This window comes from Ambystoma mexicanum, chromosome 11, assembly GCF_040938575.1.
Source record: "Ambystoma mexicanum isolate Mex_15411 chromosome 11, UKY_AmexF1_1, whole genome shotgun sequence".
Classification (NCBI taxonomy): domain Eukaryota; kingdom Metazoa; phylum Chordata; class Amphibia; order Caudata; family Ambystomatidae; genus Ambystoma; species Ambystoma mexicanum.
In genome coordinates this window covers 833,364,699-833,392,193 of record NC_090934.1, presented here as the reverse complement: position 1 = coordinate 833,392,193, position 27,495 = coordinate 833,364,699, and the positions used below count along the sequence as shown (strand labels likewise).

The 27,495-nt window shown below is 48.3% G+C and overlaps 1 protein-coding gene across 1 annotated transcript in view; it reads right to left on the bottom strand.

Annotated features, from left to right (window-relative positions):
* The window catches only part of TSG101 (tumor susceptibility 101), a 586,297-nt gene that overhangs the window by 335,467 nt on the left and 223,335 nt on the right, over positions 1-27,495 (bottom strand). Inside the window, exon 5 of the mRNA XM_069623783.1 lies at positions 5,336-5,456. Within this exon, the coding sequence (XP_069479884.1) occupies positions 5,336-5,456 (121 nt within the window). The remainder of the gene's footprint in view (positions 1-5,335; positions 5,457-27,495) is intronic.

Below are 27,495 nucleotides of genomic sequence, written 5' to 3'. Positions count from 1 at the left end.
TCCTCTACAAAGAAGCTAGAAAAAAATCTCCAATTTCTGGGAAAGTGAGGCCAGAGTTAGGGCTAGAAGCCCCAATCATAGGATTGCATCTATTCATACTTTACAGGTTTCTTTCTCTGCAACTTTGCAGAAGTAAATTGCCTTCTTAAAAGTCCTGTGCGATCATTGCAACAGCAGAAAGCCACACTATGCCTTTCACAACCACATAGGAAAATCTATCTATCTATCCCTTCAATGCATTTTACAACAGGATAGTCTTCAGGCCCACCCCAAGGCTGTAAACCGAGGTTGCACTACCTCAAGCACAGGTTTTCCAGTGTGTGTCACCTAAACAAACTGTTTTTTCTGATTTCTTAATCAAGAAGAAATGTTATTCTTATCAAACTTCCCCTTGCTGGGATGTTTCTATATTAGTTCCTTACCGTTATATGGGCAGTATCAATTTGCAACACTCAATCCGTTCATTGTTTTTTTTTTATTATCCCTGGGTTGCCAGCATAAAATGAGCTGTTTTTGCTTGCTTTGCCTTTTGCTTAGGGCAAGAGAAGATGTTTTGCGGGTCCTCTGTTTGCGGACAAGTTGCGATTCAAGCTGGTTGGTCCATTTGCTGAGCAAGAATGTGTTCTACCTTTGGGATTTCAGTTTTTCTTGTAACCATTCAAATGTCTTTTATACATTGTAATCAGATCCCATATGACTCAATGTGGGTGCAACTGTTTAGAATTTTTTATTGAAGCTTCTCAAGCACTGCATCATCTCAAGGTTTTTCCCAGGGCTCTTAGCACCTCTTAGATTGAAGATACCATCAGTGCTTCCAGCACCTTCAGTTCTATCACTTCTACTAGTTCTCAGACCCTCTTGGGTTTGAGCGATGCAGATTCTCAGCAGCTCTGTGTCAAATGCTTCTACGTGTTCACAACACCTCTTGGGCGTCCAACGCTTGCTAGAGTACTCAACATCCCTTAAGTTCACTTGCTTCTTAAGGCTTGCACCACCTTTTAAGTTAAACGCCTTAAACCCTCGCTCTGTTGGTGATCGGTTTTTCTCCTTCAAAAGGGTTTGACAAATTTAAATCTCATTCATCCCTACCAATGCAGTGCACCAGCAGCTTCAAACCGTGTTGCCACCATCTTGTATTCGGCACGTTGCTCCCATCATACTTTCGGCATGCTCAATCTTAGTGGACCTCGACATCGGCAGTCCAGCTACCTAGCTACTGCTCCCTCTGAGCTGCAGACAAAGTTGTCAGTATTGGAACAGGATACATTACTCACCATAATCGTATTTCTGGTGCTCGTCTCCGCTTAGATTCACATGCTCTGCATAGTCTGACATCTAGCGGAAGTCAGACTATTACAAGATTTGTTCTTGAAACTGAAAAACGGACGTCGACAGGGCACGATTAGTAATACTATCCCTAGTGTGACATGTTCTGTACCCATGGTCCTTTACGCGTCAAGGTCCCTCAGGTTGTTTGTTTCTGAGATGCGGTTGCATGAAGTATAGCGTGGGTACAGATGTTGTAAAGCAGAAACAGACGCCCCAGAAAACATCTATGCGCCTTCTACTCCAGTAGGGGAGGAAGGGTGGGCGCATGTGAATCTAAGCAGATACAAGCACCAGAAATACGATTCCGGTGAGTAATGTATCCCTTCTGGAGCTTGTGGATATGCTTAGATCACATGCTCTGCATAGATTAACAAGCAGTATCTGGAGAAGGAGGTGGGAAGTTAGAAGGTACAGCGGCAAATAGATGTTTTAGGGCTGCTTGTCCCACCTGTGAGTCTGCTTTAGAATGCATGTCAATGCAGTAATGTTGTGTGAACGTATGGATGGAACTCCATGTACAAGCTTTGCATATGGCGTCTAGAGGGATGTTTGCAATGAAAGTTAAGGTAGCCCTTGTACCTCTGGTAGAGTGTGCCCCTGGTCTAAAAGGTAGAACCCTTTTGGATAGGGAATAGCAGAGTTGTATGCATCCGACTATCCATCTGGAGATGGCGCTCTTTGATATGTGATCGCCTTCTCTACCAGGCGCTATGGAAACAAAGAGTTGGTCTATTTTCCTTAGGGATTTTGTTTTGTTCACATAGTACAAGACCGCCCTCCATACATCAAGTGTATGGAGGCTTTCTTCTGCTGAGTTTGATGGATTCTGAAAGAAAGTGGGAAGTTCTATGGACTGGTTAACATGGAACTTTGAAATGAACTTAAGTGAAAACCTAGGATGTTTTCGGAGGACAACCTTGTCCTTGTGTATGATGAAAAAGGGGTCTTGCACCGATAAAGCCTGTAGCTCACTGACTCGTCTTAAGGAGGTGATAGCTACCAGGAATGCAGTTTTATAGGAAAGATGCTTTAGGCTGGCCTTGTGCGTAGGCTCGAAAGGTGGCCCCATGAGCTTGGAGAGCACAACATTCGCCAGATGTACCTTTAAGGAATTGAATACTAGGCCAGATTCTAGTAAGTTAAGCATGTAGTGTAGAATGTTAACTGGAGAACAATCTAATGGGTTAGTGATTGTGATGTGCACCTATCACAAATCTCTTCCACTTATTAAAATAACAGTGCCTGGTGTTGGGTTTTTGTGCCTCCTTGAGGATATCCATACACCTTTGTGTAAGGTTTAAGGGGCCAAACTATGACTTGAGGAGTCCAGAGACGGTGTCTAAAGAAGTGGAAGACTGTCTGGGTAGCTAACAGGAGTTCACAGCGTCAAAATGTGTTGTTTTTTTAGCGACCTTGCCTTTAGGAGAGTTGTGCCAACATGTTTTTGAATTAGCGCTTGTATTCTTGATACCTTTTTAGGAGACGCTGAGATGCCTTTTCGACGCCTGTTTTTCGGCGTGCGAAAGGAGGGACTCTATGCTTTGTTCGAACCGACCTTTTGTTCCGTTTTTCGGGAGCTGTCGAAGGGCGAAAGTGTGCGCGATGACCCAGGACAGTGATGTACCTGAGGCTTTATCCCCAGTCACTGCATGGGCCTCGATGCTCGACAGCGTTTTTGAGGGTCAGTCGTGGGGTTTGTCTTTAGCGGGTTTATTGCTTATGCCTACCGTGGCCGCTGGGTGTAGTCTCCATCACAGGACCGCCGGCTGGTTTCTCAGAGTCAGGGGCCTGCACTTGGTGTCTGGACGGATCCGATCTCCCTCAGAGTCACTCATGACTATGTAACTGCACTAACTGGAGTCTTCAGTCATATCTATGGAAGCCTCCGCCTGCATAGCGTGAGCGGCCCAGCGTTTCGTCCGTCGATCTTTTAAGGTTTTCGTCCGGAAAAGCGGACAAGATTTACAGTGCTTTTCTGCGTGATCCTGTGGGAGACTGTCTTTCACATACATTTTCGACGGGAAGGAGGACAACATTTCAAAGGGGTTTTGTCCATCATGTATAAACAGGGCAGTTGGGTGAAAAGAGAAAAAAGGGGCCAATAGGATAAACATTCTCTAAAAAGGACTCAGTATAGAGAACCTCCCCCCTCTCTCCCTGCTGTACTGGGCCGGTAGCCCGAAAACTCCCGTAAGGCTGTGTCTGGGTGTCGAACGTTCAGTCGTCGATGCAGTGTCTGTTCGTCAGGAGCCGTCGAGTGGATGAGCAGTCGTGCGGCGAGGCAAACAAAGGAAAGGAAGACATTCTACCAATATAACTTTAGGAAATCAAAAGGCATCAGCCTAGAAGAGAACTCTGCATTTGAAACCGACTTCGATGGCGGAAAAAAAACAATCTGAGGGACCTAGACACGTGAAGGACCATGGGTACAGTACATGTCACACTAGGGACAGGATTACTAATCATGCCCTGACTACATCCATTTGAGTTTCGAAAACAAATTTGTAATACTCTGCGACTTCCACTAGATGTCGGACTATGCAGAGCATGTGATCGAAGCAGCTCCACAATCTCCAGAAACATTTGCAGTTACATGGTATAAAGCCACATAGCTTAAAACCCTATGTACTCACATGCTTTAACACACAGGATTGTAAGGTTCAATAAACTGAAGACCAAGACTATGCTGGTCAGCTTTAGAGAACTGTAAATGACACATTCATTCCCCTGCTTTAAGCAAGGTCATTAATAGGAACTGAGTCCCAAAGCTGGCATTTGCATCAGAGACAGGATTGTAATAGATGAAACAAATTAGAAATAAAACGAAGTAAAATAAATCCAGCAGCCACAAGAGACCACACATGCATTCCTGACTCCCCTTTTCAATTTTAGCTGAGCAAAGAATATTCTGGTATACTGCCCGGCAACCAAAGCATCTTGTGAGTCTGGACAAAGAAGGTCTGAGCATTCGTTAAAAAAATCAAACAGGACATTTTACAAAAATGAAGTAATGAAAGTCCAAAGGTAGCCCAGACCATGTAGTAAGAGGTCGCTCCATGACAAAGTATTCCATTCTATAAGGTGTTGAATCTGGATTAACAGATGGAAAGGTAAAGGGTTTGACGAGACTGAAGTGTTGCGCAATTTTTATATTTTGACACCATTTCCGTAAGCTAGTTTTGGGCATGTGCATGTAGATCCAGAGCGCTGAGGTAGGCAGAAGTTGAAATGTCACTACCATTTAATTCCATAGACCTGTCTCCTCATTTTCTTCAATATCTCCTTTCAACACAAAAACCAATAACCGGTGGCAAAATATTTTCTATCCACGGATGGCATAACTGAATATAGAAATGTAAAAGTTGTTAATGACACTCAGGCATCACACTGGTTATGCTTCATTAGGTGTGGCATGCGCACACCAAGGGAAATAAAAAGAGTAAAATCTGTGACCTGCCGAGTCAACTAATCTTTGCAAGAGGCATGACCCACTAAGACATCTCATATTCACTAGTAAAGCACGATGCATCAGGAAAAAAGCCAAAGAATAAACATTCTGCTATATTGAACTGCAAAATGTGCATTAGATCAAATTAGACAATGAATTTATTGGAATTAGGAATGCCATGGCAAAAATCGAAAGCTGAAAACAATTCAAACTTTTTTAAAGAAACAAAAGCATGTTATAATTGTGACTGGGTAAAGCTGCTACACTTCACATTATTAAATAATTAGATGCAGCAATCATATTCATCATGTATTAACTATTTTCTGCACACTTGAGCCCCAAATAAGAGTAAAAATCTCATACCGTAAACTCTTTGAAAATCTGAAATAGGTTTCTAAAAGCGGCAAACAAATCCCGATATACACATTTCTCTACCATTTCCTTAAATTGGTAGCCATTTTGGCAGACAAGCATCTAGGCCAGGAGCATTGGAACAGTTTTAGCAAACAAGTCATGCAGGTAGGTATTTTTACACTTCAAGGTCAGTGATTCACTTACTGTTTGGAGGGCCTGTTGCCTGGTAGGATGTTGGTGGTGCAGCAGTGCGAGAAAAGACTGGAGGCTCTTCACCAAACACCACAATCATTATTTGAATCAATCCAAACAAGTCTGACTGAGGCTAAAAAAATATAAAACATACTGTTATTCTGTTTAAGTAAAAATCTGCTAACTCAGGCAGCAATGAGTGTCTCATCAGTTTGATTACCAAACGCTCATCCAAGCATTATTCTGCAGAGTAGTATCAATGTCGGTTTTATTTTTCTAGGTTAGCCAATTTGTGTTGTCCCATTTGTTGGCAGAAATTACCTTTTGCTTGAACATTCACATTTTGATGCTGAATTTTCATTCAGCGGCAGAACGCTGTAAATACCACATTGCACAAGGTTCTTAAACACATTTTTAAAGATAATATTTGTTTTTCCAATTCAGTTAATGAACGTTTTGAGGTTAACTATAACAAAATAATAAAGATAATATAACTAAGAATAACTTCAGAGCATTTGATAATATTAATGCACGATTTGATTTAAGATCAGGTAAGTATCCCACGAATGGCAAGGAAAATTATCAACAAACCAATGAAATAACATCAAGAAATAGGCACTTTCCCATTATCTTGAGCGAATGAGGATTTATTTATTTAATGTATTGTTTACTTGTTAGGCACTTATACAGGAAGTAAATTCTGTATCAAAGCACCCACAGGGCATCAGGGAGGGGACAAAGGTGTGTGAGAACGATTGAAATGCATACAAATATGAAATACAGTGGGAGGGGGCGCACACTACTATTCCTTGTGAGTGCTCAGAACGTGCAAGTGCAGATGGGAGGGGGAATGCGATAGGTGATGTGGTGCTCAAGGGTGAGAAAAAAAAAGTGAAGTGCAATGTAGGGTAAGGGAGAGCCCCCAGGGTGGAGGGTGAGCCTAGGCAAGTGCTGAGGATGGACAGAAGCTGGGGGCTTGGGGGCGGAGGATTCAGTGTGGCAGGTCAGGGCCCTGAGGATGCATAAGGGTCCTGAACACCAAACAAGCAACTGTGAGATTAGCAGAGGAGGGGGGGGTGGGAGGAGAAGGCAAAAGGTAAAGAGGAAAGTCTTGAGGAGCTTCTGGAATTTAAGAAAGTCCTGGTCAAGAAGAGAGGGAGGGGGAGGGGGAGGCTGTTCCAAAGAAGGGAGCCAGCTGAGGAAATAGATGGACCACCTACCCTCTGTTTAGCAAAACGCTTTACGCACAAACATTTGGTGCCAGAGGAGCGCAGGGGTCTAGAGGGGGAATATTTAGTAAGAGAGTTGCAGATAGTGTGGTCCCTGGCCCCAGGAAGCCTTGTGGATGATAGAGGGATTTGAATTTAATCTGTGAAGCAACCGGGAGCCAGTGAAGACTTTTTAGGGCAGGAGAGATGCAGTCCCTGGGCTTGAGGCCAAGGATAAGTCCCGCTGCTGGATAAATAAAGGTCCCTGGGCTTGAGGCCAAAGATAGGTCTTGCTGCTGAATAAATAAGTTGATATGACAGACCATATTAAGGACACAATTGAAGATGTGTGTCTTTACCCTCATTAACCAACAACTCCTCCACAAACTAAGCTCTTAATGTGGGGGGGGGAGAAGAACAATGCATCCAAAGTAAGGCTACATGATGAGGTGCTTTTAAATAAAGCAATAGAATTGTATAGGTGAATGAACTTTGATAAATATCACAATCCCTAAGGAAAGGAAGAGGGACCATGTTGATAGTCTCTTGTGATCAAATTCTGTTCCCAAATGGCTTGGCACTAGAAGTCATTTATTTTAAAAAAGGTACGGGCCAGATGTAAGAAATTAGTATCTTCCCATTTACATCTCAGATGAGCACCTGAGGATCTTGGATCTTATTTCTTCATTTTTAAAAGGTATAGAATTAATTCGATGATGGAACTTGAAGTGTAACATACAGTGTTTGCTGTTAAGTGAAATGTGTGTAATTCAGATTCAGTCTCAATCTCTAACACTACAGCTGCCTCTCATACAAGCTTTGATGCCTGCAACTGTGCTCCACTTCATGCAACATTTATACAGCAGAGATTATCCTGCACGGTCGAGATGGTTGTGTGATGTACATTAGTACAGTGCTGTCAATTTTCCACTTTCACAGGTCTCGGAAGCATCTGCCTGTGTATTATTGTGCATCATCGAAGCAGTGTAGGATGCTGACACATTGCTATCAGCTGTCTGCTGTCCATCTTCCGTGTTGCACTTGCTAGTGGTGGGAGAGGCAGATGGAGAGTGGCTTTTCCAGAGTAGTTTCTCCAGTGTTGCCATGTTGGGTATCAATCCTCTGTGCTGCACTGTCATCTTGATATCAGAGTAGAAGTGCGTCAGCTGGCAGTGCACTATATGCCTCTTGCATCAGATAGTCAGAAATATAACTAGTCACGTATAGCAGGACGCACCACAAACTGACCCCAACATTACCGTCGCCAAAATTAAGAGTGGTGGCCTTGGAGGCTATATCTCCTGAGCAAGATTAACCTGGCTGATATGTTGATCTCACTTCTATTTTGCGTGGTAATTTGCTCGTCAGCTGTATGGTTATCTGGTTTGGCCTGCCTTCCTCCACTTAAGTTTGTTTTGCCTTCGCTCGATTGGCCATTTTCGTCATGCTCCCATAATGGCATCTGCTAATCGCCTTTAAGATGGGGGTGCTTGTAAAGATGCTACTATGGCATTGCCAATAGCAAATCCCTTCCTTTCAAAACAGCCAAGAAAGATCAGCAATTAGGTGTGTTGGGTATTAGGTAGCACTAGGACCCAGCCATTGATGATCTGTTAACAAACGCGCAAGACCAAAATAGTAGCCTGAAATAACTGGCCACACTAGATGATAATCGCTTAAATTAGTCATCACTTTCTAACTACGGGACCTTACGTTCGTTATAGAAGACTTCATGCTTTCAGCAACCCAAATGACTACTCCACTTCCCTCTGAACCCAGCTTTTCTGGAAGATATTTCATGCCCTCTTCTCCTCCGTCTGTAGCTTCTCTGGCTTCTCCCACAGCTAAGCCGGGTTGGATAATTTCCTTTTTGAGGAGGAGCTTGATTGTTGGCTGGCAATGGAGGCGGATGGCAATGTTGAGCACGCCGTGGCTACAGTGGGACCCGCTTCTGCAGTGACCCCGGTGAACCCGAACCTGCGGTTCTTGGCCTTGTTTTAGGCCGCATGGATGAGGCGCCCTCAAAGTTCTTAGAAGAACACTCCTCCGACCGGCTGGTCGTGGGTGAGGCATGATCCTGCTCGGAGCACAGGGCAGGGGCCTTGACATTCAGCCACGCCACCAGTCTACTGTGCCTGTCCTTCGTTGTCTTCTTGGAAAAACCAAAGCAAATCTTGCACTCTCCATTCCTTGTGGTCAGGATGCAGACTGAGGCATTGCAGGTGTTGGTCTTCCACAAACACATTCCGAAGCCCGCATTTGGTGCAGGGCCTGAAGAGGGATCTTTCTTCCGTCTCCTCCGCCATGGTCGGAGGGCACGAAGTAGGCCTGAAGGCCTTATGGAAACTTCAACGATCTTCGCCCTCGAGGGGTGCTGAAATTCACTGGCAACAAATCCCCTGCAGTCAGCAGATGGAGAAAAGAGCACGCAGGCTCTTTAGGAACAAAAATAGAAACTTTTTCCGCCAAAAAAAAGACAAGAAAAAACCTAGAAATAGCTTGCAGAGCAAACTGGAGGACTCCCAACACTGAAGTGTGTGGTAAAAATCTGAAGATGATTGCCAGAGGAGAGGCTAAGGGAGAGGACTGTCATTGGATGGGGGCAATATGACCCATACGACAGATTGGTTTAGAGGAGAACTACAGTTTATAAGTGAAAGTGAAACTGTTTTTCTTTTACCAAGGCTTTCCAGCCTGACGGGGAATATTCATGAGCATGTGAATCCATTTCACACCCCATGCTGGAGAACAGACATTATTTGATGAGTTTCAAGACCTGCAATGGCTAAAATCTGCACAGTTGTTACGCGCATGGAATGATTTGTGTAAATGTCTCGGGAAAATAGCTCAGCGGCATCGTGCTCACCTTCGTAGCAAGACGACATGGAGCAACACAAGTTCAATCCCCGGGTCCGCGCTTAGAAACCTCTGGGTATTAAGCACGTTATAAATAACCTATCATATCATATCATATCATATATAGTTAATTTTGCTTTTTTTGCTGGTTGTTTGCATTCAGCCCAGTGTATTCCTCCTCCCCCATCCCAAAATGGTCTGCAGGTATACCAGATGGGGTTAAGTTTGGCTTAGGCAATTGTCATTGTCATATCTATTTAGGCCAGCATGGATTGAAATGAGGCTTGCAGGCTGATATTCAGAGCCTGATGCCTTTCTTACTTCTGCATAACATTTCCACAGTAAGTTGTTCAGTATTGGAAGTGGAAGTAATTCAAAATGCAAGGATAGTTTGCACTGTGCTAGCCAGGTTTTGAATATATTGGTGGCCCATTTGGCTGCAGTTTGTATATTGGCTTCGCACCTGTTGATCTCTAGGGCATTTAAATCAGCATCTGAAAGACAATTGTGTCTCTTTGGAATTTCAATAGTTTCCTGCATTTCTTCATTTTCTTGCTTGAACGATTCTTCTAGGGTTTGGTTTCCAAGGAGGTGAAATTATATATGTGCTATTTTAGTAAACCTACACAGAGTAGAGGAGTACAATGTAGAATCTGCTATGCTGCAGGCATTTACTTGGTTGTGGCTATTTTAATAGGGTTGTGGGAGGTAATTAGCATTGGGGTGTGGAGTATCCAAATGGGAAACTCCATGCAGTTGAGTATTTATTTTTAACCTTGCAGCTAGTTAGTATTGGGGGGAGATTTTAAATGTATTTGTAGGTGTCAGTATTTGTATTGTTTTTTCAGCAGGCAGGGAAATGTAGGGGTAAAGTTAAAATATAAAATGCAACTTTAATGCGTGTTTGTACATAAATATGAACAAGTGTTTCCACACGGGCACTGTTTGCAAGAAACTATTAATAAGGTTAATTTACCTTTTTTGTGGTGGTTTGCTTTAGGAACGTTGTAGCGTTCATTCATGTGTCCTGTAGTCTTCTGTGAGGGTGTGGGGCAATGCCAACCATGCACGCACACGTTAACTCTTGTCGGTGCTGGTGAGTAATAGGATGCGGCCCGATAATGGAAGCAGTGGCAGCGGTACACTGAACTCTGGGCTAGAAAGCTGTTGGCGGTAAGCCGGAGTGTACATTTTGCAGGCTATATGAAATCTGTGGGCTATACTAGATTGTATAGCCCAAAGATTAACCAATCAGGTTCTTGAAAACACTTAGAGTGTTCCTATATGTGATATTGCTGCTTTGAGCAGCATGCAAAAACAGGAATTGGGACCCAATTTGCCCTGAAAAGTTGTAGGTCATGTTGGAAATACAAAAGAAATGTCTATAAATCTTGTAGAGTTTGTGAATACATCTGGATTGTAGCATGCAATATACAGGACCTGGATACATTTTTAGAAGTCATGCTGGATCTGGCTAGTTGTATAGACAGTTGTGGGCATCACATGTATCTACGACTTAATAACCAGCATGAACAGCCAGGTGCTCAATCATTCTTGGGCAAGGCTAGTAACTCCATGAAATTCTGCCTCCAGCTCCATTAACCACAAGGCTGACCATGGGGATTTGTCAAATGAGGCCACACACCAACAGTCTGATTATCGATATTATTCATCATGGGCTTCAAAGCAAACAGGTCTGGTTCATATTGATTTTGCTCCCAAATTGAACAAGGACACTTGACAACGTTATCTATGGGAGAGCATAATACAGAATAATTCAGCGCAAAAAAAAAATACCACCACCCTATTCACCTTCCAAGGTCTATCAAATGGATTTAGGTAGGCTCTTCATTTACAACAGTTGAGACTTGTTGGTCTTGAAAGCATTAACTAGGGTGGTGAATTACCGAAGAGCAAATACAAGACCAAATAGGGCTAGAAAAGCCACTCAATGCGATTAGTAATCTGGCAAGCCACGGACGCCTTGTATCAGGTGATTGTAACAAGAGAACTAAGGCTGTAAATGAACTGTAAATCTCTGTCAATCTCAAAGTGGGGGCAATCATCCCTCACCAAAGGAACAAATACAGGAGAAAAAAAAGATTGGTCACATATGGCGGTTCATGTGCCTCCAGTTCTTTTTTTTTTTTTTTTTTAACTTCTTTTTATTAACTTGACAGCACAACAAAGAAAACAGAGGGAGCCACATGGCACCAGTGCAGAAAGCACGCAATGAGAATTTTAGGCAATACAAAATGAACCAAAATATGACGTTTTGGAAGAATGGAGAGTACAAGTTATTAATACATACATTTTGACAGGACATCCACTATGGGGGACCGCCTGGGGAAACAGAGGCGGAAGTTGATGGTGAGTCCAGGGCAGAGATATAGTCTCGAAATCTCGGCCAGACATCCCTCGGCCTGGAGCGGGAACACTGCATCGCACTCCAGGACTGCTCGGTGTCATGAGCCCATGTGACCGATCTAAGCCATTGTGTATAGGTAGGCGCTCTAGGGCGGAGCCAACATAATAATATACAGCGAACTGCCAGCAGCATGCAGAGACCTGCCAGTTTCTTAGAATCTCGAGGCAACTGAGGGAAGTCATGGAAAAAGCAATGCAGTGGGGTAGGGGTTATCGGGTGTTCCAGAATGTCAGACAATGTAGAGCAAATGTCTAGCCAAAATTGGGATAGCCGGGGACAGAGCCACAACATGTGCATGTAGGAAGCTTGGTCTGTGCCACACCTGGGACAAGAGGGGGGGTTAGCATCGGACATACAATGAAGTCTCATAGGTGTATAATGATACCTGTGCAGGATTTTGAACTGGATGAGTTTAAATTTAGTATTGTAGGAGACCTCGTGGGTACGGGCGCACATCCGAGCCCACCTCTCATCAGTGATCTCTGAGCCAAGATCCCTCTCCCATTTGCGTCGCAGCTCGGTGAAGTGGGGGGCCGCTCTGGACTGTAGTAAGGAGTAAAGCCTCGACACTTTGCCTCTGAAGGAAAGATAGGCGCAGAGCTCCTCCACTATCGGTTCATCAGGGGGCAAGGCAGGGAAGTCTGAGTATCTGGCCTTAAGATGTCCACGGAGTGACGAGTACTGTAGCCACACCGAGGGTCGGCGCCTAAGTGAGGGGGGAAGGTCAGACCATTCTATAAAGTTCCCTTGCTCAAAGGCATCACGCAGAGTCAAGAAGCCCGCAGTGGCCCAGCGAGTGGCCACTGAAAGTGGAACGTGCGGAACATCGGGCAGGAAGTTCCACAGTGGGAGATCCCCGTGGAACGGACAGGGAGTGTCAACCAAGGACCAGAATTTGGACAAGGCCAGGGATTTGCTGGCCACTGGATTCGCAGAGTTCAAATCAGGGAGGATCAGGGAGCCGATCACACGGTCACAGACAGACAGCTTCTCGAGGCGAACGTGTGGAGGGGGGGCAACAGTATTGAACCAAAATGCAGCAAACTGTGATTGGGCCACCACCCAGTATCTGACAAAATCGGTTGCGCTAAAACCGCCCAACGCCTTAGGGGCGGATAGTGTGGAAAATTTGAGGCGGACAGCCCCAGAGTGCCACAGGAAGGTGTTACATATGCTGCGAAGCGTTCGAAAAAAATTGTCCCCTGGCCATAAAGGCAGATTAGTAAATCGGTACAGTAATTGAGGCAATACAATCATTTTGAGTATTCCAATCCTGCCTGCAAGCGAGAGGGGAAGTTTAGTCCAGCTGGCGGCCTTAGCCTCCAGGGTAGTTAGATAAGTATGGAAGTTATCATCGCGCAACTGAGGTGTGTGCCGGTAGACCATCACCCCTAAGTAGGTGAAGCTATTAGGACACCAGTTGAACCCATGTAGCTCGGTGGGAGCCTGTGTGGAGTCTATGAGTGGAAACAGTACAGATTTAGAACAGTTAATCCTCAGACTGGATATGTCACCAAAACGAGCCACATCCGTCAGTATAGGCAAAAGGTTGACTACAGGGGATCGAACATACAACAGGGTATCGTCAGCGTAGAGGGATATTATGTCGGTCTGGCCAGATGTGCGCAACCCCCTGTGCGAGTGCGATTGTCTAATCATGTCAGCAAAGGGCTCCATGGCAATAGCAAAGATAAGCGGGGAGAAGGGGCATCCCTGGCGTGTTCCTCTAAAAATCTGAAGGGGGGGAAGAGCACCTATCTTCTGTGCGGACTTTGGCGGACAGGGCAGTATAAAGGAGCTTTATCCAGGTGCAGAAATTAGGACCGAAGTTACATTTCTCAAGAACACACCACAGGTATCTCCATGAGACTGAATCAAATGCTTTTTGCATGTCCAATGCAGCCGCCACTGCCTGAGTGGCAGGGTCGATCATGCTGATTACATTGAAAAGTCTCCTCAAATTCAGGGAAGTGGACCTGCCGGGGACGAAGCAGGCTTGATCCGGATGGATAATGTGGGACATGTACGGGGCTAAGCGGTTAGCAAGTAGTCTGGCAAATATTTTAATGTCACTATTGATCAGAGAAAGGGGACGGTATGAGCTGCACTGCGTAGGGTTTTTACCTGATTTAAGGAGCACTGTAATCAATGCCTCCCGGAGGGACGGTGGAAGTATGCCCCTGTCGCATGATTCTTCCCAAAGCATCAGTAGGTGCAGCGCCAATTGGGCCTTGAATAGTTTATAGAAGTCCATCGGGAGCCCATCGGGGCCAGAGGCTTTACCGGATGCCAGTGACTCATTGGCCTCCACAATTTCCTCTAGGGCGAAAGGTCTCTCGAGGGAGGCACTAGCGTCGTCCGACAAGACTGATAGAGGAAGACTCTCTAAATAGGAGTTGATGTCGGAAACCTGGGAACTGTCTACCTCCGAGTACAGGGACGTGTAGAACGCGAGGAACTCAGAACTGATGTCCTGCGGGGAGGTGGCAAGTGTGCCATCTGGTCTAGAAATGGCCGGGATATGGGGGGCACCAAACTCGTGGCGCCGCAGTCTAGCTAGCATTCTGCCGGGCCGTTCACCCTTGCCATATTTCCTCGTTGATTGAGGGAAATCCAGGAACCTAACCTCGCGCTCAGCAAGGCCACAGAACATGTCCAACTCAGAGCCCAGCAGCGCTAGCGTAGCCGGGGAATGGTCCTCCGCGTATTGGGATTCATAGACGGACAGGGCCGATTCGCTGGCAGCGATATCGGCACGGATGTCCCCAAGTATACCACTGCACTTGGAGATGGCAACCCCTCTAGCATGTGCTTTAAAGGCTTCCCAGAGCACCGCGTGTGTTGAGACAGAATGTAAGTTAATCTCGAAGTATTCCTCGATAGAGGTCTCAAGTTCAGATACGAAAACCTGGTCAAGGAGCACGTGGGGGTTCAGCCTCCACTGTCTTGTTTTATTGGCATCTAATCCCCAGTTTAAAGAGATGAGTACAGGTGAATGGTCCGATAGCGTCCTGGGAAGAATGGCTAAGTGGGTAATGCATCTAACGAGTATATCTGTGACGAGCCACCTATCTATCCTGGAGTGGGAATCATGCACTGAGGAGTAGGAGGAGTATGTACGGTCATCAGGATACATCAGGCGCCAGGCGTCCACCAATGCCAAGCGGGGGAGCGAGGTAAGGATAGAGTATGCTGCCCTAGAAAGTTGGCGGGGACGAGAACCCGATCTATCCAGGGTGACATCTAGTATCGTGTTGAAGTCACCGCCCCATAGAATAGGAATTAGGGGGTAGCTCTCGAGCAGAGTGGCCAGATGAAGGTAGAAGTCAGGGTCGTCGACGTTGGGACCATATATGTTCAGGATGGCTATCTCCTGTTGCTGTAATATACCGGTGATGAGCACAAACCTACCGAGCGGGTCTATGTGGGAGTGCTGACACGTAAACTTCAGGCTTTTATGTATTAGGGTGAGGGTGCCACGGCTCTGAGTGGAATAATTAGTATAATACCTCTGGGGGCCCCATTGCTTGGCGAAACACTCACAGTGCTCCGAGCGAGCGTGGGTTTCCTGTAGACATAGGATCTTCACTCCGTGGCGTTCGGCGTGAAGCTGAATCTGTCTCATCTTTTTATAGTTGCCCAATCCCCTGACGTTCCAGCTCATAAAGGTCAGAGTTGCAGAGTTGTATCAGCCATATTTGAAGGGGTGATGGTGGAATAGATAAAAGTGGATTCCAGTAAGGTGAACGGCGTATGCGGCCTTCCGACCATATGTGTGAATTGATTGAACGCGGTGCCTGCGGTGCCTCTGAAGGCTGTCAAGACTTTTACAAACCATAACATTCCCAACTTACCCCCCACTCACATCCCTCCCCCAATCAGAGGGACGAAACCCAAACACAACCACAACAAACGTAAACTTTTAGGCATCAACGCCTGGGGGTCTGCTTGCAGCCGGGCAATGGCGCGCCGGACTGGGAGAGCGTAAGGAGAGTTGTGCTACGTCGTAGGATTAGGCAGGGCATTTAGAGTGCATGCAAGTTACCTCGGGACCAAATCTATGAGCGAGAGGGCCCAACGGAGATTGGGGTGCAGCCGTGTGACAAGACGCGGTAGCAACATAGTTGGGTGCGTATTTAGCTAGAAGGGGCCTGGGTCCCGCGGTCAAATCGACCAAAGTAACTGGGATGAAATGTCGGGTGACTCCGAGAAGGGACCCAAGAGAAATGGTTATTACAGTCAGCGGTGCAACAGCAGGGTGCGAAAACACATCCACACAGATAGGAAATGAAGCAACATCAGCAACATGAACATGAACCAGGTCTTACGCTCCTGCAGCACAGCCACTGAGTAATCCGGGTACAAGTGTATCCTCGCCGCCCCAAGATGAAGCTCGCCCTTGGCCCTGGCCGCACAGAGCAGGGCGTCGCGGTCACGGAAATTGAGGATTCTGGCAATGATAGGGCGGGGTGGGGCACCCGGCCTGGGTCTCGCGGTCAAAGAGCGGTGAGCTCGCTCCACCGCAAATTGTGCCGAAAGCTTGGGGCTATCCAGGAGGGTCAAAAGGGTGCGCTCTACATAGTCCTCCATGGGCTCCCCGATGTCCTCCGGAATACCAACAATGCGGAGGTTATTCCGCCTGGAGCGGGATTCGAGGTCGTCATTTTTCTTTTCGACCATAGAGACCCGGCTGGTCAGGGTGGTCACAGCTGTTTGAAGGGAGACCAGGTCATCCTCTGCGGTGCCAACCCTTTTCTCTATCTCAGCGACCCTGCTGTCTGTTCTTTCGATATGGGCCTTTATGGATGAGATGGTCCCATTCATATCATCCAGCTTAGTGTGGAGCGTGGTGAAACCCCCTCGCATATATTCCATCATTTTCTGCGCGTCGTCGGAGGTAGAGGGAGTTGCAGTGACTGGCGACTCCTCCGGAGGGTCAGTCAGCGGCTTGGAGGGAGTTTTAGCAAACATATTTAGCGAGGCCTGCTTCTTGTTAGAACCGGCTCCTTTGGTCATGGTGATAGAACACGTCCGGCGTCCAGGATCCGGTGCAGGTATGGCAGGAGGCCTTCCGACCGACGGCCCGCAGGACGCCCAGGGGGGAAGGAGGCAAGGCGTGGAGAGCAGCTAACGACGCTGGGGGAGACACCAGGGGTCCTCACCAGAGCACACAGAGCGAGACCGCCGGGCACAAGGACCAGAGGGGTAGGCCAGACGTGGGGTTGCCAGTGATGTGTAGGGAGAGTTCCGTAGTTGTAGGGGCCGAGGGCCCTTCCACAAGGAGCGCTCCGGTGTTATTGGCGGACTGCTAGCAAGAGCCTGGGAGCACTGGAGAGCCCACACAGTTGGTAAGCAGTGGGTTGGCTGGTGACAGGTGAGGGAAGCCCATTGTCCGTGGGCTAGAAGTGGAGTTGCGAGGGGTATTACACGAAGGTTGCCCAGTGAGGGGTCCGGATCCAGAGAAGTAGCGCCGGAGCGAGGCCCCCCCAGCCGTGTCAGCCGCCGGGGCGGCAGGGAAACAAGTGGTGGTCAGCCAAACCCGCAGCAGGTGGATGGGGTGGCCGCAGGGACCTCCGATGCAGGACACAGCCGCACCCCCACACGCCCTCCGACCTGATGTGGTGCCGCGCCACAGGCGTGGGGTGGATTGGTAGGGGGGGGGCAGGCGAGATGGAGGCCGGAGAAAGCTGCGGTGCCCAAGAACAAGTGTCCGCTGGGGGTCAGGGTCTAAAGTCAATGCAGGCAGGGTCCGCTGGAGCGAACAAGGGACAGCAGCCAAGGAGAAGTAGCACGGTGGCTAGCCCAGCACACAGGCTCAACTGCAGCCCAGGGTCGTAGGAGACGGGAGAAAACCAAGCAGCCCCCTCCCCCCGCACCCCACTACCTTGTCGTGGATCAGGGGGCTACGCCTCGCTGGAGGGGGGGGGGGGCGCCGAAGGCAGGTGGTGCGGAGAAGCAGGGGTCCGCGGTGATGTCTCCGCTCCCCGCGGCACGAGACAGGGGAGCCGGACAGTGCAGCGTCACGAGCGCCGTGGGAGCCTGAAGATGCAGGCGGTCACAGGCCCAGGCAGGGTGCGTGGGGTCCGCAGGAAGGGTGATGAGGCCGTCGATGGAGCGCGGGGCCCCCACGGGAGCCGGCCGGCCGGGGCCGACGAGGAGGGCTCCGGCGCCCCTCCCCCACAGCGGCCCGCAGCACCGCGCCCTGAAGTAGGAGGGAGAGCCGCAGCCGGTGGAGCCGCGGAGCGGAGCGGCCAGGCCCACTCAGTCCCGGCGGAGTCGGAGGGCAGCAGTACGGTCCCCAGGGGGCCGCGAGGGCCAGGAATCCGCAGGAATGCAGCAGATGTGTTCAGGAAGAAGCACCGTCTGCACACAGGAGATTAGCCGCAGCAATAGGGTCTTTTTTCGGGATTTGTACGCTCTCCCAGCTCGGAGCTCCGCAGTTAGGTGGCCATCTTACTTCGGCGCAACAGCGCCCCCCCATGTGCCTCCAGTTCTGACTGGCATCAGCACCCTGGGCCTTCACGAAGATCATGAGAGCAGAAGCAGCAGTCATGAAAGAAAGAGGTAGTTGCATGATCATGCATTTCGACGATATCCTCATGCTAGCAAACGATAAGCGAGTGCTTGTCAGCCAATTGCAATGGGCGTCCCAGTTACTGTCCTCCCTGGGCTTCCTGATAAACCAGGAAAAGTCAGCTTTGATCCCCAAGCAACGCCTAGAGTTTCTGGGGTTTGTAGTAGATATGACGAGAGAAATTTAAGATCTGCGCTAGCAAACTTTATAATATTCCTTTGGACTCGAGCAAGATTTGTCGGACTACTAGCGGCTTCCATACAAGCCATTTTTCCAGGCCCCCTACACTACAGAGCCCGGCATAGATGGAGGATAAGGCACCTGCAAGGGGGGCTAGGGTACCATCTGTGGGTACCCCTGTATCAGGAAGGGAGGTTGGAGCTTGAGTGGTGGATGCAGAACATGGAAGCCTGGAACGGGCGGGCCATATTTGGAGACATCACAGAGTTCGTCAGAGTCAGACGCCAGCAGAGAAGGCTGGGGGCAAGGTGCAGACATCTGGAGACTGGCAGCAAGTGGTCTCAGGAGGAGTTGTCACTCAAATTGCTTACAATTGCTTGCAGGTTCTTTTTCGCGAACAAGGCCTTCACGAAGGGCAAAGCGGAGTGCTGCATCCTGCTCAGGATGGACAATATCTCGGCGGTCCGATACATCAACCATCACTTTCTGCCTTCATCTCGATGAACACACGCTCTCCGGGTGCACCTCTAATTCACTGAATCAGCTGTTCGCTCTGCAGTGCGGTCGGATGCTGCACTCTCCGTGTGCAGCCTTTACCATGATCAGCTGTTTCTCCAGCCTTCGGTTCACACGCTGTCCACGCTCAACTTCAAATCATTGAATGGGGCTGTCTGCAGGGCTGCTGACGCTGCGCTCTTGCGCACCTATCCTCGGATCAGCTGTGCAACTACCCTATTCCATGGCCTCGTTACGGCGGGCACTTCTCTTGTTCTAGGTAAACCCTAGGGCCCTCTTTGTTTGTCACTGGCCCTCCTCTACGTCCACTTGTGCAGCGCATTAATCTTTGTTGACTATATTAAGAACAGAAAAAAAGACAAATAAAAAAGAAAGGCAAAAAGAAAAGAGCCTGATTTATTTTTGTGCATTGGCTTTCTGGAGCGTTACAAAACGCAGCAATTTGCTTAGAAAACTCTGTGGCTGTAACACATGTTATTCGTATAGCATTCAGCTGTGGGCGCTTTAGACCTGCTGAAGCTGCAAGCCTCTGTCCACCATTACAGTGGCCACATCTCATTTCAATATGGCTTCTTCATGCTATAGCAGCCTGCCCTGGGACCCTGACCATTGGCTGACTCGGCTCTCATCCACCAATTGGTGGGACCGGGAGGTGGGAGCCAGCCTGTTGTTCAAATGCCCACTTCTAAGGCCCCTGTCTGCTCACTGTCTGCTACCAGGACGATACATGAAGCTACTACCACACCCTGACCCTCCCTGGGGCTGCAAGCTCCCTCAGCTATGAAACTTGACTACCAAGACTCTCTTACGTCCTACTCCATGGGTTAGTTCCCTCCTCCTGCCTACCCTTTCTTTTTCCTTCATGGACCTTCACTCTCCCCTCTGCCTGTTCCAATAGGACTACATTATATGCTCTCTAATGCACATTTCCATAACTCACTTCATTTACCTATGGTGCCTTAGCATTTGCCTCTGAAAGTCAAATTTGGGTGTGTTTTTCACTTTACTTTGACCCTCAATTGTAACCTGCTAGCCCAGTGACTGTTTCATACCGCTGTTCTTCCATACTTCTATCGCCTCGTCTCTCTACCTGCCCATGGCGTTATCTGTTTCTCCTATCTACTCCAACTGCTTCTCTATCAACTATCCTTCCCTTCTCACAAAGTCTGTTAAGAAGAAATTTAAAAAGGATATCTTGGCTTCCGACCCAGGTCTCACCATCGCTGATACCTGTTCCAGCGCCTCTGCCAGACAAACCCTGACTAACATCCTCTTTTTCGTTCCTTTGCCAGATCGCTGGACCCCTCATATGATATCTGTGCTCTGTCCTGTCTCCTCCTCCTCCTCTCCCATTAATGGTGGCATCCGCTGGGAAGTCCTCATGGATTCCTTTGACTCCTCCAGAGTGCCCATTAATGTCTACCTAAATGGCACTGTCATGGTGCTAGGCCCTTAGGCTAATCTCCTCTTTGATAGGCGGTTATCTCGCCTCATCAACTTCCTCCCTTCTCCAGCTGTCCTCTACTCTCCTCCCTTGGCAACCTTGCCCTCCTTTCCTTGCTCCTCTGCCCCATCTCAAGCTACCCCAACTCCACAGGACGTACCTCTGATTTGTACCCCTCCCCGGAAGGTCTTTAAGGCTGGCACCTTCTTCATCTTGACACTCTCAACTCTCGCTCGGCTGTCAAACACTCCTCCGACATATCTGTCGCCTCCTAGAAGAGCTTGACCTTGATGTCCTTGGACTTACCGAGACGTGGTTCACGGCCAGCTCTGTCACAAGTTTTGACACTCTCCTCCCTGATGGCTACAAGATCCTCTCCGCCCCCAGATCCAAGCGGCCAGGAGGGGGTGTAGCCCTGATCTTCCCTGAGTGGACCCCTGCCTCCATCATCCCCACTCAGACTTACTCTGCTTTCGAATGCCTTGTCTGCAGGTTCTTTCGCTCTCCTAGCCACTCTCTTACTGTTGCTACTCTCTACCGGCCCCCTTGTCAAATCACCTCTTTTCTCTCCGAGTGGGCAGACCTCTCCTCTTTCCTCCTGGCCTCAACCATCAACCTCTCCTCCTTGGTGACCTCCACATCCATTTTGCTTCTCCCTGCTCCTCATCTGCTCTCTTTCGCAACCTCTGCGACTCACTCCCTCTCCATCCTCCCCTCCGGCCCGACTCACTGCTGGTAACACACTTGATGTATTGTTCTCCTCTGGCCTCCCCCTCTCTACTCCCCTCACCACCTACTCTCTCCTGGAGTGATCACTGCCTCCTCTCCTCTCATTTTTCCATCTCTTCCCCTCAAGCCACGTCTACCCCAAGATTGCCACCCACCTTCTCGGACATCTGGCCCATGAAGCGTGTGTCAGTCGAGGCTTTCGCTGCCACCTTCAACCCCCGCCCCCCTCCTCCACCCCAGGCTAACTTACACCCTGAAACAGCCCTGTCCCTGCTCTACTCATCTATTTGTGATACTCTTGCCCCTGTCAGGAAGATCCGTTTGAAGTCGAAACCCAAGTGCAATTCCTGGTAGGACTCTGACCTAGCTAGACTTAAACATAATTGTAGGTCAGCCTAGAGGAAATGGAGGGCTTCTTGTTCATCCTCTGACAAACTGGCCTGTCGCCTGCTCCAAAGACAATACTGACTCGCTGTACGCACCAAAAAGAGTCCACATTCAAGCCTGCGTCTATGCAGCATCTAACAACTTGGTCGAACTATTTAAAATCTGCAAGGAGCTGGCCAACCCTGCTGCAGTCTCCACCCCTCCTCTCACCTCCCAGCCTTTTTGCAATGCCCTTGCCCGTCACTATTTCTAAAACCCAGGACATCTTGTCCACCCTCTCCTCCACTGCCCCTCCTCTTCCCTCTCGGCTTGCTGACCCTCCGTCAGCTACCCCCCTCCCTCTTTCTCCTCCTTTCCTCTTTTCTCCCCAGATGAGGTCGCTAGACAAATCCGATCTATGAAAGCCTCATCAAAACAGCTACATCCCTGTTCCTCTAAAACCATTCAGGACCACACTGATACCCTCGCTCCGGCCCGCGCCGATTTCTGCAACCTCTCCTTTGCCTCTGGATCTTTCCCCTCCCCTCTGAAGCACTCCCTTGTTCATCCTCTCAAGAAACCCACAGCTGATCCATCTTGTCTGGCTAACTATCGCCCAATTTCCATTACTCCCTTTTTGGGTAAGCTCCAGGAAAAGCTGGGCATCTCAGCTTAACCTTCATTCCGACTGTTAACTCTCTTCAAGACCACCAATCAGGTTTCAGAGCTGCCAGAAGCACAGAAACTGCTCTCTTGAACATCCGTGATGACCTGCTCTCCAACCTTGACTCTAACATTCCCTCTGTCCTCATCCTACTTGATCTCCCCTCTGCATTCGACTCAGTCAACTATACCACCCTGCTCAATCGTCTCAGTGACAACCTGGGTATCACCGATCAGGCTCTGGCCTGGCGGACCTCCTTCCTATCTGATCGACCCTCCCAAGTACAACTTGAGTCCTTCCTATCTTCTATCTCCCTCTCTACCTGTCTTGTTCCCTAGGGGTCTAACCTCTTGCTCTGGCTTTTCAACTACCTGGCAACTCTTGCCTACTGCATTTCATTTTCTTCTAAAACTTCCAGTGCTATGCTGATGACACCCAACTCATTTTCAGGCTTCCTTCAGCCACCTCCTCCTTCCCTCATCTCCGATTGCCTAATCGCCATTCAAAATTGGTGTGCTGCCAACAATCTTTGTCTAAATGCCAATAAGACTGAGATCCTCCTTATTGGTACACCTTCTCCATCCTTTCCCCTCACGCTCTGACCGGCCTCCCTTGGCCTTCCTCCTACCCCTACCTGTGAAGCTAAGAACCTCGGGTCATCTGACTCCATACTTTCCTTCTCCGCACACATCTGACGTCTCTAAAAAGTCAAACTTCTTACTGCACCTCCTTAGAGGTAACTCTGCCTTTCCTCTCCTTCCCCCAGAAGCTCCCTGTCTCCCAAGCTCTGGTTCTCTCCAGGTTGGACCATTGTAACAGCCTCTTTCTAAATCAACCTGCCTCCACCCTCCGCTCTTTACAACTAATCCAGAACAGGACTGCGAGACTTGTCCTTGGCCTCAAGCCCTGGGATCGCATCTCTCCGGCTCTGAAATCCCTTTGTTGGCTCCCTGTGGATGCAGGGATTACATTTAAAACCCTCTGCATTGTCAGGCAAGGCCTGGGTCCAAAATACTTTCAACTATCCCTCCGTAAATACCTCTCCTCTCGAGCCCTACGCTCCTCTACTTCTAGCTCCCTCAGGGTCAGTCGTTTTTCAAAGTAACGAGCTGGGGATAGATCACAGTCTTCGGCTGGGGCCTCCCTTTGTAACAGCCTCCCAGCCACGTTGAAACTTGAGGAGAACCATCTCCGGTTCCGGAAGCACCTCAAGACCTCCCTCTTCGCTTCTGCCTTTGCCCCTCTTCTCCCCTGCTGATCGTTTTTCTTTCTCCGCACTGTGCACCTGGCCAGTGGCCACCCTCTGTCCTTCGGGCCCAGGTACCTGCTCACCCTGCCACCTTCCTGCACTACCTCCGGGCCACCCCTGCACTGGGGCCTGCATCTGTACCCATACAGTCACTCTCCCACTTTTCTTCTGCGCTTATCAGATATACCATATCTGACTAATCTAGCACATGCCACTTGCTGGCTGCATTTCCACTGTTCATCACCTTTATTTATTTTACTTATTATTTATTCTGTTGCTTCCTCTGTTCCGCACTCTCCACTTCTCCCCCCTTCCATGCACTTCCCCCTTTTTCCCCTTTTCCATGCACTTGCGCGTTCTCAATGTCACTGGGCCTAGTAAGATTGTTGTTTTTGTTACTCCCTTGTTCCCCTCCCTTTGACTGGTCGTGCTCTGAAACACTTGTGTACAAGCGCGATACAAATAAAATATATATCTAGGGGGCACTCGATTGCTGATGCTGGAGGAGTTGACCACAGATTTTTGGCATTACTGCCTCAATCGGAAGATCTCAGTGACAGCGGAGCACATCTCGGGCATGCAGAACGTAGTAGCGGATTGGAACTCACACTACTGGCACGACTTCCAATGATTGGATGCTGCACAAGGAGGTGTTTGCTCAAATTACAGCCCTCTGGGGTCCGCTGGACACCAATCTATTTGCATCCATGTTGAACAGTTACTTACAGCTGAAGGCTGGAACTGGAAGCACAGGGGCGGACGTGTTCCTTCAAACAGAAGTAAATGCAGTGCACTACACCCCCCACCCTTCATGATGATGGCAAGGGTATTGGCAAAGATCAGGACGGAGAAAGCAGAAGTAGTCATAGTAGCCACAAACTGGAAGTCGCAAGCATGGTTTCCAGTTCTGATGGAATATTCTTCAGATTTTCCACAAGTGATTCCTCAGAGCGGATCAGTCAGGGAATAGTCACCCCCTGGTGGGGAGAGTTCAGCTACTGCTGGTAGCGTGCAGGATATCGGGGGCAGATCGAGTTAACCAGCAATTTCAGGATCAGCTGCACAACTTATCAAGCAATCCAGGGCCCCCTCTACACTTAAATGTGACGAGGCGGCTTGGAGAAGATGTTGCGGGCAGCGTAGCCTTCATATTTCTGCCCCTTTAGTGCACATGCTCAACTTTCTAGCTTCCCTAGCCAAAGAAGGGAAGGCATTCCGAACTTTAGGGGTCTACAGGTCAGCAATCTGTGCAGGTCACGATCCGATGGGCTGTGTACTGCTGGGGGAGCACCCTGCAGTAGTGAGGTTGATGTGTGGAGCGAAGATAAGTACCTCCCACTCCCAAGTATGCACATCTATGGGATATCAACACAGTTCTGCGGTTATTCGTTGATTGGCCATGTAACAGAGCCCTGTCCAGCCACCAGCTTTCAGGAAAGTTTGCAATGCTGTTATATTTGGTATACTGTAGGAAAGCATTAGACGTGAAAGCCCTCAAAGTGGACAGAAAGTCCTTTGGTCCAGAAGGTGTGACTTTTTCAATCGCAAAAAAGGACTAAAAGGCCACTCAACTTACCCAGTACCCTTTTTTTCTTTTGGATCAGCTGTAATTGTGCGTTGCTAAGTGTATCAAGGCGTACAAGGCAAGGACAGACAAAGTGAGACCAGCAGGGTTGCCGCAGTTACTGATAATGCACAGGAAGCCATTTAAAGCAGTTGCAGCTGTGACTATAGCATGATGGGTGCGAGAGATCATGTACCTAGCAGGTATTGATGTTACACGATTCTGAGCACACTCTGTCAGAGCTGCTATGGTGTCTAAGGCTGCTGGGGCTAGGATATCCTGAAAGTGACCGATTGCTCAATTGAGGTCACCTTTAAGACCTTTTACTGGAAGATGATAGCGAGTGCAGCAGCAGTAGTGGATAGCTTAACAGGACTACCAGAGACACTGGGATTCATGGGAGATTAAGTTTTTAGAATGTTTTCGGTTTAAAAAATAAAATAAATGTATCCTTTTAAATTAACAAATTTGAAGATTTAAATCTGCTGGAAGAGTAGAAATAAAGAAGTTGAAGCATAATGCTCGCCTCCGGGTCTTTAATAGAATTAAGCCTCTGTACGTTACAGCAGGGGTAATCTTCATTACGCTGCTGCTGAACAAGCCGTCACTGGATGCCTCGTCTCCAGCGAGTTACCGCCCCATTTCTCTTCTTTTAGCCATCATCAAGCTGATGGAAGTGGTTGCCACTCCCCAGCTCAAAAGGCTTCTGGAGTATAATGGGCAGCTGCACCCTTTTCAGGCAGGCCTCATGCCGCCATGTGGATGGAATCTGTGATGATTTTAATCCTGGAAGATCGGACCCTGTTCAAGGACCGCAGGGAGGTGGGAGTCCTCATTGTCCTTGACCTCTTCACAGCGTTCGATACCATTAACCACAACATTCTTTTAAAGTGCCTGGAACAAGCAAGCAGGTATGGCTGGCCCAGTCTTGGGTTGGTTTGCTTCGTTCCGGAAGGATGTACGTAGACTGTGTCCCTTTTGGGTTTTAGTGCCTCCTCTATGCCAATCTTGTGGCGTTCCGCAAGGATCATCCCTGTCCCCTCCACTCTTTAATCTAGATCTGCACACTCTGGAATTTGATTGCATCATACAGCGATTCTTTACACATACGCCAACGACACTCAACTGGCGTTTGGACTGAATGCTCCCGTATACCAACCCGCTTCTAAATTGAAATCCGGTATGGCAGCCATTGGACGCTAGATGTCTGAAAATTGGTTGAAGCTCAATGGTGATAAAACTGAGATTATGATTGCTGGTCCACGTATTGCTCACTCTTTTTGCCATTCCGATGTTTTGCCGGAATTGCTGCGACCCTCCCTGCTCCTAGCCCCTCCGTTAAGAGCTTGGGATTTAAGCTCCTTCCCTCCACTTCTAAAGAGGGACAGACTGCTGCTGTCTGCAGCTCAGGTTTTCTGAAATTGAGACTTCTGAGAAAAGTGTTGCCGTTTCTTCCCTCACAACGCCACGCAAATGTAGTTACAGCCTCTATTATGAGCGCGTTGGATAACTGCAATGGCATCTACTTGGGCCAGCCTAATTTCCTGGGTCATCGGCTTCAGATGTTGCAAAATCCTGCAGTACGCCTGGCACTTAATACCCCAAACAGGTGGTCTTCCTCTCTGTTACTGGCCAAACTCCACTGTCTCCCTGTCAAAAGTCAGATTAAATTAAAGGTTTTTGCATCACTCACCGTGCCTTTTACTGCACTGGGCCTTCCTTTTTTCAATCTAAACTGACTCGCTATCTCCCTAGACGCACTTTGCGGTCAGCTTTGACAAATTTGTTCAAAGTCCCCCGCTTCTGCAAAGTTCAAGCTGGTGGTCCATGTTTCTTGGTGCAAACCCCTATCCTGTGGAACTCACTCCCTATATTGCCGAGAGAGATTCCGAGCCAACTGGGTTTCAGTAGGGCACTGAAGATCTTTCTGTTTTGAGATTGGCTGTTTCCTTCCTGGCCGACTTGTTTCTTTTCTGGTTGTCAGCAGTCAGATGCCTTTTTGGCCATGGTTCCTTGCGCTTTTATAAATTGTTTTACATTACATTATTCAATCTAGGCAAGGGCTCGATCGCGAATCCCAAGACGTATTACAGAGATCAGAATGATTGTGTCAAAGGCAGCAGACAGGTCAAGGAGAATTAGGATAGAGGATAAGTTGGAGAACTTAGCAAAGGCGATTAAGTTGGACACATTCACAAGAGCAGTTCCTGTAGAGTGACCGGAACAGAAATGTGCCTGTAGCGGGTCTCGAAGGTTGTGGCCGTCTAAGAAGCGAAGCTGGGTTAGACCCCAGGAAATATTTCCAATTGGAGCTGTGGATATGTATATATGTGGGACAAGGACACATTGGTCCTATAAAAATGTACGTGCTTTTCAAATCTAAATGAACTGCTA